Source organism: Budorcas taxicolor, chromosome 9 (assembly GCF_023091745.1).
Source record: "Budorcas taxicolor isolate Tak-1 chromosome 9, Takin1.1, whole genome shotgun sequence".
Taxonomy (NCBI): domain Eukaryota; kingdom Metazoa; phylum Chordata; class Mammalia; order Artiodactyla; family Bovidae; genus Budorcas; species Budorcas taxicolor.
The window spans coordinates 86604107-86616939 of record NC_068918.1 but is presented as its reverse complement, the minus strand read 5'-3'; the positions used below and the strand labels follow the sequence as shown (position 1 = coordinate 86616939).

General features: G+C 47.8%; 1 protein-coding gene across 2 annotated transcripts in view; it reads left to right on the top strand.

The window, feature by feature from the left end:
* The window catches only part of LOC128053310 (T-cell activation Rho GTPase-activating protein-like), an 86579-nt gene that overhangs the window by 41963 nt on the left and 31783 nt on the right, over nt 1-12833 (top strand). For both annotated transcript variants that reach the window (XM_052645810.1, XM_052645811.1), the window contains one exon: nt 7439-7609. In XM_052645810.1, coding sequence (XP_052501770.1) covers nt 7439-7609 — 171 coding nt within the window. The remainder of the gene's footprint in view (nt 1-7438; nt 7610-12833) is intronic.

Below are 12833 nucleotides of genomic sequence, written 5' to 3'. Positions count from 1 at the left end.
CTCCTCCTGCCTTCAATCTTTCCCAGAATCAGGGGCTTTTCCAGTGAGTCAGCTCTTCGCATCAGGTGGCCAAAGTATTGGAGTTTCAGCTTCAACATCAGTCCTTCTAATGAACGCTCAGACCTGATCTCCTTTAGGATGGACTGGTTGGATCTCCTTGTTTTAGCAAAGCACTGTGGCACTTTGGCCCCCGTCGGGTGCTTCTGCTATTCCTTTCCTAGCTTCATGAGGAAATCGCAGCAGAGTCGATGCCAAAGCTGGGCGGCTGGTGACAGCCACCCTGGTCCTCTCATGCCACTTAACTACCGCGTGTGTGACCAGGGGCCAAGCACAGCCCTGCATCAATAATGTGGATGTAGCTTTTCCTTTCTTCAGATGACTTTGATCCCTGCAAAGGATCACGATGTACTCACAGATTAATTAAAATTACTGTTAGCACTAAATTTTTATCATCTAAATTTAGATATCATTTTATTTATATTTTCTTAGTTGAATTGCTTTTATTCCTCTTCTTTTTTTTCTCTTGTGAAAAGAAGGAAAAAGCAACAGAAAAGCACTTTGTGGAATGTTAGAGCTGCCTCATACCTGGCAACAAAAACAGAATTTGCCTTTTGTGAAAATGTGAGACAGTTCTGGAGAAGATAATAAATGATGCTCCATCACAATATGTCTCACCAAAATTCACCCTTTACCATGTTTGGTTTTGTTTTTAATTATCCTTTCTCTCTCTTCCCTTCCACAACCCTTGAGGAATTTCTGTACTGGATTCTTAACTCCTGAGTCTTTGCAAATTTGAAAGCTTCGGTAGTGTTACAGTTTTAGGTGTACATATCTCATTTCCTGCTTCCTACTAGAACTTTGATTTCATTCAGGAATCTGCTCCACCCACTAAGCCCATGTTTCTTTAAAAAAAAAAAAAAAAAAAAAAAACCCTTAGCTGTTTGTTTATTGTCGGCTGCACCGCACCACATGCAGGATCTTGGTTCGCCGACCAGGGATCAAACTCATGCCCCTTGTATTGGAAGCACAGTCTTAACCACTGGACTGCCAGGGGAGTTCCAAGCCCACATGTCTAAGAGGAAGCTGAACCACCCTCAGTTTGACTGGGGTGGACTTGACCAGTCTAAAGCCTTTCTCTCTTTTTTGTGAGTGACTGGCCCTAGGATAGACATTACAGGCATGTGACTCCATTTTGCTTTATGAGATGAGGCATCTGGTTAAAGACACCTCTAGATGCTTTACCAGGAGCTTCTAGAAAACACCGAATGGCTCCATAGGGATATTCCCATAAGCAGTATCATCCATGGCAAACAACCTTTTCTAAAACTATATTCAGAATCCAAACCACAATAGAAAACAAGTTACCAAAAGGGGCAGTTAATAAATATAAACAATATTTTCACATCAAAAACTGGAGGGCATTAAACAATCTAAACATATTTAAAATACAAGGAAAGGGTGCAAAGGGAAAATATACATTAAAAATTCAGTTTATACAAGTGTCTAAGTTTATACAAGTGAAAACAAAAATAATGGATATGAAGCCCCAAAAGGTAGGCTTCATAGAAAGTTACATACAGTTGAAAGAAAGATTAATGAATTAGAATATAAAACTAAGGAAATCACTTAGAATGTGGTTCAGAAAGAAAATGTGAAGTATAAAAGGTACAAGGGTAGAATGAGAGGGGCTAACGTGCCTAATTAGAGTTCTAGAACAAGAAGATAAAAGAAAAAATTAGAGACTGTAGTCAGCCAATAAGTGTCTGAAATTTTTCCAGAAGAGAGAAAAAATATGAGTCTTCAAGTTGTATGAGTCAGCTGAATCCAGGATAGTATATGGTAGGAAAACTGCAGAATATCAAAGGTAAAGAGAAAAATCAGAAAGTTATTTTAAAAGAAAACAGACAAGTTACAAAGGAATAATTAAACTGACAGTGGATTTCTAAGAAGCAATAATAGATGCCAGGACCATAAATGATACCTTTTATAGTAAATACTCAGGGAAAAACAGTTATAGTCACAGGAATCTTATTTCTAGCTAAACTACCATTCAAAGTTAGAAGTTAAATACAGATAATTTCAGACATATAAAGTCTAACAGTTGAGCCCCCACAGAGTCTTGCTGACAAATTACTGAAAGGTATACTTCAGCAAGAGGGATATTGAATCCAAGAGGAAAGATGGAGCTCCCAAAACACAATAGTGGCCAAAGAAATCCATCAAATGCACTGTCGAGTCTAAATAGTTACTGGCTGTACAGATAATTATAATAGCTAACTGAGGGTGTGAAACTAAAGTCAAGATGGACTCCGTATAATAGATGATAATATCATAAAAGATGGAAGAGAAGCTCAGATGTTAAGTCACTTTTTACTTGTTCAAGAAAAGAATAGACATACCAATCATCTCTAGATTTCGTTAGAAAAACATAAGGTCAAGTTTAAATTTTAAGAGGTAGTGGATGATGGCTAAAATAATTTTTTAATGTATGCTTTCCAAACAATTATACAGGGAAATAAGGAAGTAAAGAAAATCTGATCCATTCAGTATCAAACAAGAAGTGGGGAGCAAAAGAAGCAGAGCGATAAGATACAGACAGGAGCTGTAGTTATTCCTCAAATTCGGTCTCAGTCCTGCCCAAATATCATGTAACCTAACGGACGTGAGTCTGAGTGAACTCCGGGAGATGGTGATGGACAGGGAAGCCTGGCGTGCTGCGATTCATGGGGTCGCAAAGAGTCGGACGCGACTGAGCGACTGAACTGAACTGAACTGAAAGACTGAATTGTAAAGTTGGTTTCCAGTAACACCATTCAAAGTCTCAAAGAGAAGGACAGAGAAGAAGAAATATGTTAGCATATGCACACACATGCACACAGAAGGAGCACATTAAAAATAGACATGGTTCCAACAGCCCCCTCTCCCTCTAACTGGTTGAGACATATAACTTCCTTCCCCCACAGCTCATTCTGTGCTTCCTTCAGCCTCAGCCAGGCTTCCTTCAGGCTTCAGCTGGTTCAAGTTCTCTGTCTGGTGCAGTGACTCAGCCCCTCATTCCAGAGGGGTCTGGATTCTCACTGCCCTCTCTCTCTCTCTCTTTTTTTTTAAGTTGCTATAGTTTTCCACTGGACATGGAAGTACTAAAGAACAACTCCAAATGCTCTGGGTTCCAAATAGAGCTCCCCTCCACCCCTGTGGTGTTGAGCAAACGAATTGCCTCTCAGTGACTGACCCAGCCCAGCCTGGCAGGGGTAATGGGGCTACCACATGATACTTGTGACATCAGCTGTGTGGAGTTTTTCCACCAGCTGGGCACCTACAGTTCACATCAATCCTGACAATAACTGGAATTAGTGCAGACTGAAGCTCAGTCAGTAAAGAATCTCTGCTTGCAATGCAGAAGACCCAGGTTTGATCCCTGGGTCAGGAAGATCCCCTGGAGAAGGAAATGACCCACTCCAGTATTCTTGCCTGGAGAATCCCATGGACAGAGGAGCCTGGGTTGCAAAGAGTCAGGCACGACTACGCACTCACATGCACAGATGAGGAAGTGCACGGGAGGAGATCCAGATGAGTCCTGAGCACAGAAGCTTGTATCTCTGTGGGGTTGGGATGCACCATCCTCCCAGCTTGTAGGTGTGCTCACCAACCTGTAAACTTTCCAGACACCATATTTTTGAGGGTTCTGTGGAGGCTTCATCACATAGGCATGATCAGTCACTAACTCAAGCTCCATCTTCCTCCCCTTCTCAGAGGATGAAAGCGTGAGCCCGAAATCTCCATGTTTCTGATTATGGCTTAGTCTTTCTGGTGCCCAGTATCCCCAGAAGCTATCCTGGAGTCCACCCAGAGTGACTTCTTGAGAACAAAAGACACTCTTATCACCCAGGAAATTCCAAGGAACTCTGTCAGGAGCCAGGATCAAAGACCGAAAGTTAAAATAGTCTCCTAAATGCTCTTAGCACTTAAGAACTTACAAAGATGTCAGGAGCTGTGCCAGGAACTGGGAGCAGAGACCTAGAGACGGATTTTCAATGAGTCTTTTCCTTTCGGTTCTGTGGCACCTGGCACCCTCTCTGGTCAGACGGCCATCTCAAGTGCCAATTCAGCCGGTCCCCTCGGGACACATTCCTCCCTTATAACACAGTCTCCTAGAAGACCTTAAGTTTGGGGGCAAGAGGAAGAAGCAAGAGAGTCTAGACGTGTAATCTGATGTAGTCTTGAGATTCCTGGCCCATGGGTACTGGCTAAGGCAGAAACGGCGTGGCTTGAAGAAACCAGTGGACTGGCACAGTCACGTCCATTAACTGAGAAAGTGAATCCAGTTCCCTTGGGTCTGCTTTTCTCCCCAGCTACAGAGGCATTCCCCATGTTGTTTCACCAGCCTCACCTAATGATCCACATTTTTAATTATATCTCCCTAGCCTGGGGGACTGGGAGCTTTGACCTCTCTGAATTTCTCAGCCTCTCACCAGACAGTGTAGCCATCCAGGCTACCAGCTCGTCTTGGCAGAGAGAGGACCTCTCATGGCACAGTCCCCTACTCTGAGGATACAGAAGCTTGTCCTAAGAGTACCAGGGCTGTCCTTCCAGGAGTTGGGGGAAGCAGCTCTTCCAGGGCTCCGAGCTGCCCATCAGTTGAAGACACAGCACAACATATTGAGTCCATTCTACCCAGTCTCATCACCCTCGGAGTGAGACAAGACCTCGGGCACTTCAGAGAGCTTGGCCGCACCACCCGGCACGCACAGGCCCCTCCCGGAAAGGCCCTGCCCTTGTGCTCCTCCGATTGGACTCCGTTGCTTTAACAACCACATAGCAAGTTTAGTCGCAAACAAGATGGTAGTCTCCTAGGTCACTTCTGACACCCATGTCACTACTTTGTAATCATATTTCACAGTTTATGTTTTCAACTCCTGTCTTGGCAAAAATAGAAACAAAGCCCCCAAAAAATCCAAGGGCTGATTTGGTGGGCATTAAACACCCTACTCTGTCTCCCAGGAGAAAAAAACATTGACCATTTCTTGATTCACATTTTCCTTCGTGTGAGCAGAAAATGTAACATCTCACTGGGTTGAAGTGTCCTTGTGCCCCGCCGTCAACTGAGTTCGTAGAAAAGGGAGAAGTCGTATATTTGGCTGGTAGTTTGCATAGTCACCTACAAGGAAGCCAAGACGAGGCAGACAAACACAAAGTAAGCCAGGCTGCCTCCATCGTGAGGAAATGGGGAAACGCGGGCTGGTGTTGGCAGGGGGTAAAGCAGGAGCTGGGAGAGCAGGTGTCAGGAGCGTATCTTTTAAAGTTTCAAGTCGTAGAGGAATCAGGCTGTCTCTGGAGTATGAGTGCTGTCTCGGTATGTCTTGTTGACAGGCCAGAGATGCGCTTCTTGCAGTGCGTGCTAAGTCACTTCAGTTGTGTCTGACTCTCTGCGACCCCGTGGACTGTAGCCCACCAGGCTCCTCTGTCCATGAGATTCTCCAGGCAAGAGTACTGCAGTGGGTTGCCATGCCCTCCTCCAGGGGATCTTCCAGACCCGGAGACCGAACCCGCATCTTTTTACACCTCCTGCACTGGCAGGCAGGTTCTTTACCACTAGTGCCACCTGGGAAGTCCTGTGCTTCTTGCAAAGAGCATGCCAAGACAGTCTTCCTTGGCAACAAAAATGTGCTGGGGGAGAAGATGCTGAAGACAGCCGTTATATCAAAGTCTGGTCCTTCGTGTGCTTCGGCTCTCACAAAAATAGGTTTAGGAGGAAGATGCCAATGTCTGTTTTCTCTCCAAGATCAGTCTGTGATCTCCCAGTGAGGGTGACATCTTTAAGGAGGATGAATTTAAACGATGATTAAAAAAAACCACACACACAGAAAAATGCAGGGCATCATCTTCCTTGGGACCTGAGGGTGCTGCCAGCCTCCTGCCCTGAATCTCTGCATGCAGATAACCAGAGGTACCCTGGTGGCAATGTGAGAGATGGGAACTGAATGCAACCATAGTTCTTGTTTATTATTTCAAGCAGAAAATTGTTGTTGCAAATATATATATTTAGGACTGACAGGTCAGCCTGCCCTACAGAGTAACTGGACTTTGTCTGGGTGGCCAGCACAAGGCCTTATGCTAATCTCTGGGCAAATGAGAGAACTGCTACCGTGACCTTGTCCCTGCTCTCTCCCCTGCCCTCCACCTCTCACTCCCCGCCAGCCAGAAGCCCTCCCTGCGCCTGCTATCATCAAAGTTTGCTGTTCTGTGTTAGCAATGCCATGTGCCTCTGAGATGCTTGAAATGTTTTGAAAATATGCTGAGGTTAAGTGATATTTATGGGCCTGTGTTTTGCACTGGCTATTATTCTTATTATTCAGTTGAGCGCTACATCCAGATAAAGTGGTCCTCCTCTCCTAAATCAGGGATGGTGAGGACCACTGCCCACCCTTAGCTCTCAACTTCATCCCTCCCTGCCAAAGCCATGGTTCTTTTCTGCCCCCAGTTCTCCTGGTGAATTGCAGCTAGGAGCTTCATAGAAAAGCAGAGCTTGATAAGGGTCCAGAAGGCCAGACATATCTTGCTTTTAGGGTGAATGTTTCCTGCATGTCCAGAATGTGTTTTCCCCCACGCCTTACAATAATTATATTGTGGTACACGGAGTGCCCACTGAGATTGAAAGGGAGACTTTCAAGCTCGTTCTTGTCAAGAGGGAATGTCTCAACACTATGCCGCACTTTACTCATCCTTCAAAGTGCCTGCTAAATTCCGATTCTTTTTGCAATTTTTTTCTTTTCATTATTAAGTGCCTACTATCTGCCTGGCCTTAAGCTTTTCTTTTGATCTACCGTATGGTGCTTTTTATTTTTACTAACAACAAAGCTGGGAATCTCTTAAAATGAGGCAGGAAGAAATGTCCTTTGACACATCCTGCTGACTTCTGGCGCTTGCCACAGAAAGCTATGAAGACAAAAATCCCCATCTGTTATCATGGCTTTTATTATCAAAACCCTTGGCCACTGAGAATGTCCTTGTATGAGTTGGGGGCTGACATAGGGATGGCACCCACTCAACTCTACTAAAGACGCTGTATCTCTGGTTCTGTGCCAAACCTCCAATGCAGACCTAGTCTCCACTTGGAACTGGGGACCTGGGGGAATCTCAAGGCATTTGTGCCAGTGGGTGCCTTGTCGAATCAGACCCACTGACAGCTGCTTCCTCAGAAATGACCCACAGAAAGTTTTGCTAGTGCTTAATCTTTCTTTCTGAGTACTGTCTGGACACTGTGTGGACGGCTAACCAAATGACAGAGATGGATAGCAAAGAAGGCAAGAGGACCCCGCCTCTGAACTGGGGCTGCTCAGGTCTTACAAGGCCGCTGGCGTAACCTGGAGTACATCCCCAGTAGCACTCCCGACTCAAACAGAGAAGACAAACCAGATTCTCACTTGCTTTTTTCCAGGTCTTCCACGAGCTACAGATTCGAACAGAAGCTGCCGCTCTCTGAGTTGGGGGTGGTCTCCTGTGACAGCGAGGAAGAGCTGGACAAAGATGAGGCTGGCCGCCTCACCCCCAGGGGAGGAAACACCATCTTCTTTACGATGGCCTCGAAGCCTTGTCTCACCGAGTTTCCGTAAGTGCCACCAAATTCAGCGGCAGGTTTTCAACCCTAAGATCCACAGGAAGGCCCTGGTCCTTTAATAAACTCACAGCTGTTACAGCAAATCAGAACGCGAACATTTGTCCCCTCCAGGAGCAACCGGGGGGGATCTGTATTATTATTAGCGGAGGGCTGCCTCAGAGTCTGTTTTGGCTCTTTCCTGCATTTCATCCAAATCAGTTGCTTTTAAAGAAATCAGCAGGTTGTGAGCAAAGATGAGAAAGGAAGAGAGACAGCTGAGTGCTGGTCATTCACTACCGATTCGAGGGCTCAGGCTACCAGTTAGGTTTATTTCCCTCAAAAAGACTTATTACACAAATAATAGTACTTCTTTTCCTTAAAGCACGTTTGTGAGCCAGGAACCCCATGAGTGAGTGTATCACATAGGAGGTTCAGTGAGGGAACAAAAGCGGCTTGCTGTCCCAGTCTTTCATGAGAAGACTCAGAGCAGCCTTAGTTTTCTGCTCACAGCAGGGTTGATGGGGGTGTTAATTTCCTTATTACACACCATCCTCTCCAAATGCCTTTATGCGTCACGGGATTCTCACATATACCAAAGCGCTGCAAGGGTGATGATACAAGCATAAGCATTATTATCACTGTTCCTTCTTGGCATTGGGAATGAGTGTCCACGTCAGCTGTGTCCAAGAGACTGAAGCCTCAGGAAGCGCAAGATTCGTTCCTTCCCGTGGGCCTAGAAGGTAACCTGGAAAAGGTCCACTCTGTCCCCCACGTGCTTCGCCCCGTCGACCCTCGCAATCCACACGCAGTGCTGGGGTCCTTGAATCGCCACCCAGCACGGAATCGGGAAGCCCAGCCCACGGTTTGCTCTTGGCCCCTGAGCCTGGCACATGATAGCACTCAAAAAACTAGTGTTGAGGTGAACTGGATCGTCCTGCTCTTCCCCGGGGATTCCTCTACGCCATCTTCATCTGAGCTCACCATCCCAACTCAGCTGCGCCCTCGGTTGGCTGGCAGAAGCCATCTGACTTAGAGACTCAGGTGAACGGCGCTCAGGGCCTGTGGGGTAAGTAAAGTCTCAGGCTTTATACACACCTTCACCAAAACCAGATTACGAATAAGGAACTCCGGACACCTGGAGGGAGCTTGTGTGTGGGGCCCTCGGTGCTCATCAACAGTCTTGTCCTTTCTTGTCTGGATGGTGCCTGACTCAGGTTCCGGCTCAGGTTCCGACTCAGGTTCGCCTGCCTGAGAAGCCTGCGCATGTGCTCAGTCGTGTCCGACTCTGCGACCCCATGGACGGTAGCCCACCAGAATGCTGTGTCCATGGGGATTCTCTGGGCAAGAGTACTGGAGCGGGTTGCCATTTCCTCCTCCAGGGGATCTTCCGGACCCAGGGATCGAACCTGCGTCTGTTAACGTCTCCTGCATGGGCAGGCAGGTACTTTACCACTCACGTCGCCTGGGAAGCCCAAGCTCTGTGGGGACTTGGAAATGGCTGGAATCCAAAGCCAAGGAGACCTAGGTTAGAATCCTGGGCTTGTCTTTTCCTGCCTATTTCCTGTGGCAGATCCTCCCACATTCCCCAGCCTCGGTTCCCTCACCTGGACAGGAGGTGAGCTTAGCTGCTGGACGGAATTGTGAGGAAGGGGAAGGGGTTGCTACACACGGAGTTTGGAGGATTGAGAAATGAGGCCACTCAGATGACATCCTGCACACTCGGCAGGCGCGTGGATACCTACACCAGCCTCTCATTGTTTTTTCTCGGTGGGGAAAATCTGAGTCAGGGAATATGGGCTTCGTTGCCAGGATGGTTGATAAGATTGGAATCATCCCTCAAAGCATCTGATCTCAGCCACTCAGGGGTGACTTCAGAAACTTTCTAACAAACCTCTCTACTTGTTTCAGCTTGTTCTGGCAAACCACTTAGTGGCCCAGTATGGAGTCCGGTTGTGTGATATAGAGCAGGCACACACCTGCAAAAGGGTCAAGAAGAGGGTTCCCTTTGCAGTCTTGGAAGGGCCTGTTTACATCCAAGAAGTACGGGCATGTAAGGACAGAGACGTCCACTGGGCATCTCTGTAAGGGAACTGGATCCTGCCAACTTTGTAGCCAGAGGCTTGGGGCTTGGGCAGGAAATGGCTGGTGTTACATCACCCTCCTTTACTTGCTACAGTCCTCTAGAAAAGTGGTCTAGGTTTTATCCTTGCAGGAGGTAACTGTGGTCCTATAAACTTTACAGGAGCAGCTCACACGTATAAGGTAGGAGCCAAAGTTAATGTTTCTGGCACACACCCTTGGGAGGAGTCTTCGAAGAATACTTACAGCCAGCAGTTACTGAGCACTCACTACTCACCCAGCTCTGTTGTAATCACTTGACATACAATAAATCACCCACTTCCCTTGTGACACTCAAGCCCGAGTCTCAGATGAGGTAAGAGTCTTTCAAACCGGGCTTCACAAACGGATTTTCTTTTTCCAGAATAGCTTCCTCTAAGTCATACACAAAACCGTTTCTCTTACTAACGTTGGAAGTCCCATGCCATCCTCTATCAGGTGACCACGAGGTCATCTGTGTCACGCTGGACTAGGTGCCTGAGGATGAACGTGCCCTTTGACCAGCACCTGCAGTGTGGTCGCTGGGATATTATGGAATCTTATACTGCTCTCTTTCGTTTGCCCAGAAGAACTTTATTTATTGATGTAATACCCCTGTGGGTCAACCTGCATATGCAATGCTTCTTTTTATGAAAAGGAAGTTTCCAGATATCATGTTGTTATGAAAATTAAATGAGGAAATACATGGAAGCCTCCTAGCCCAGAGCCTGCCACATAGCTGTGCTCAATGAAAGTCAAGGATTTCACAGCAGTAATATAGGGGGACATTCCAGCCAAAGGAAACAGCGTATGCGAAGGGAGAGGCTGAGTGATAGGAGAACTACGAGGAGGTACTGGTCAGCTCCGGCTGCATAACAAAGTGCCCCAGACTGCAGGGCTCAAACAACAGAGAGTTACTGTTGCACAGTTCTGGAGGCTTGAAGGTCAAGATCAAGGTGTTAGCAGGGTGGCTCCTTCTGAGGGCTGAGGGTCTGCAGTGGGAGAGTTGATGGGGGGCAGGGCAGGCCAAACAAACAGATAAGACAAAATGACAGAGGCCAAGTCCTTAAGGGCGTTAGAAGATACTCAGCGACTATCGATATGTCATCAGCACCGGGCTAGGAAGTTCACAGGCAGATAAGGGATGACCTCTGACCCCAAGAAGTTGTAAGCCTGGTGAAGTCAGGCCCTGATGAGATCACCCGAGTGGTGGGTCGAGTTGACAGTAAGGATGACAGGGAACACCAGGAAGGAGCTTCTCACCCAGTGCCTGCCTGGCATAGACCAGAGAGACGGAGTGAGGACACCCCAAAGTCCTGAAGCAACAGAGTCCTCAGCCTGCTCCAGAATCGGGCTGTCCCCTTGCCATGGGGGGGACGAGCAGCCACGGAGGCCAGGCTTTCCTGCAAGCCGTGCTGGCCCCTTCAGGAGGGTGTGCTGCTCTGTGCTCACATCCTCACATGCACTGTCCCAGCTCTGCAGGAGGCACACCCGGACACCCAGGGATGATCAAGCTGGATCTGGTAGGAGAACGCCGCCATGGATGTGAGATGTGAAACATGGAGGCAAACTGATGGGTCTCAAGAAGGAATCCTAGAAAACCTAGACAGCGAATTAAAAAGCAGAAACATCACTTGGTCAACAAAGGTCCGTCTAGTCAAAGCTATGGTTTTTCCAATAGTCATGTATGGATGTGAGAGTTGGGCCATAAAGAAAGCTGAGTGCTGAAGAATTGATGGTTTTGAACTGTGGTGTTGGAGAAGACACTTGAGGGTCCCTTGGACTGCAAGGAGATCCAACCAGTCCATCCTAAAGGAGATCAGTCCTAAATATTCATTGGAAGGACTCATGCTGAAGCTCCAATACTTTAGCCACCTGATGCGAAGAGCTGACTCACTGGAAAAGACCCTGATGCTGGGAAAGATTGAGGGCAAGAGGAGAAGGGGACGACAGAGGATGAGATGGTTGGACGGCATCACCAATTCAATGGACATGAGTTTGAGCAAATTCCAGGAGATAGTGAAGGACAAGGAAGCCTGGCGTGCTGCAGTCCATGGAGTCGCAAAGAGTCGGACATGACTTAGTGACTAAACAACGACAAAGAAAGCGTCAGGTGGGATGGTGGGCACGTCTTGGTTCCCAGAGGCTGCAGTTACAGATCAGCACAGACCCGGTGGCTTGAAACAACAGATATTTATCTTCTCGCTATTCTGGAGGCCAGAGTCCAAAGCTACAGCGTCGGCGGGGTGGATAGCATCTGCAAACTTAGGAAGAGCCACTCCAGCTGCCCTCCTGGCTCTGGGGACGTGGGCAGTCCTTGGTGTTCCAGGCATGAGTTCAGCCTCTGCCTCCGTCCTCACACGGCCTCTCTTATGAGGATACCCTTCACTGGATTTAGGGCCCACCCTACTCTGGGGTGATCTCACCTCCAAAACCCTTACCTGAGTTACATTTGCAGAGACTGTTTTCCGTACGAGGTCACCTGCACAGGTACAGGGGGTTAGGACTTAGACTGCTGGGAGAGGGGCCACAATTCAACCCACTGCAGGCAATTAACCTCAAGTCCAGAGAAGGGGGATAGGATTTGCTTTCCTGTTGCTTTTTTTTAACCTTTTATTTTGTATTGGGATATAGACGATTAACACACAGCATTGTGATAGTTTCAGGTGAACAGCAAAGGGACTCAGCCATACCTGTACAGGTATCCATTCTCCCGCAAACTCGCCTCCCACCCAGGCTGTCACATACATTGAGCAGAGCTCCGTGGAAATGGGGAGGATTTGGGTTGGGGGGCCAGTAGCATCTGACCTGAGCCCTGCAGGGAGAGGCAGGTTGGACCTTCGAGAGGAGGGAAGGCAGTTTCAACTAGGGGGAAGAGAAGTGAGGACTCAGGGACAGAGCACCGTCCCGTACAGAGCAGCAGCCATGACAGAGGAGGGGGAGAACTGGGTCCTGCACTGTCTTTCGTGCTGTTTTGTAAGTTCCCTCCATCACAGCCACCGCCACTGCCGTGACCCAACACTGAGCTCAGCCACGTGGCGGAGGTATCGACGAGGAATGCCCCCTCCCCCATCCCCATGGGGCAGTGCCCGCTTGGCCTGGCCCTGGACCACTCTGCTCCAGGTCCCCCACAAACGTT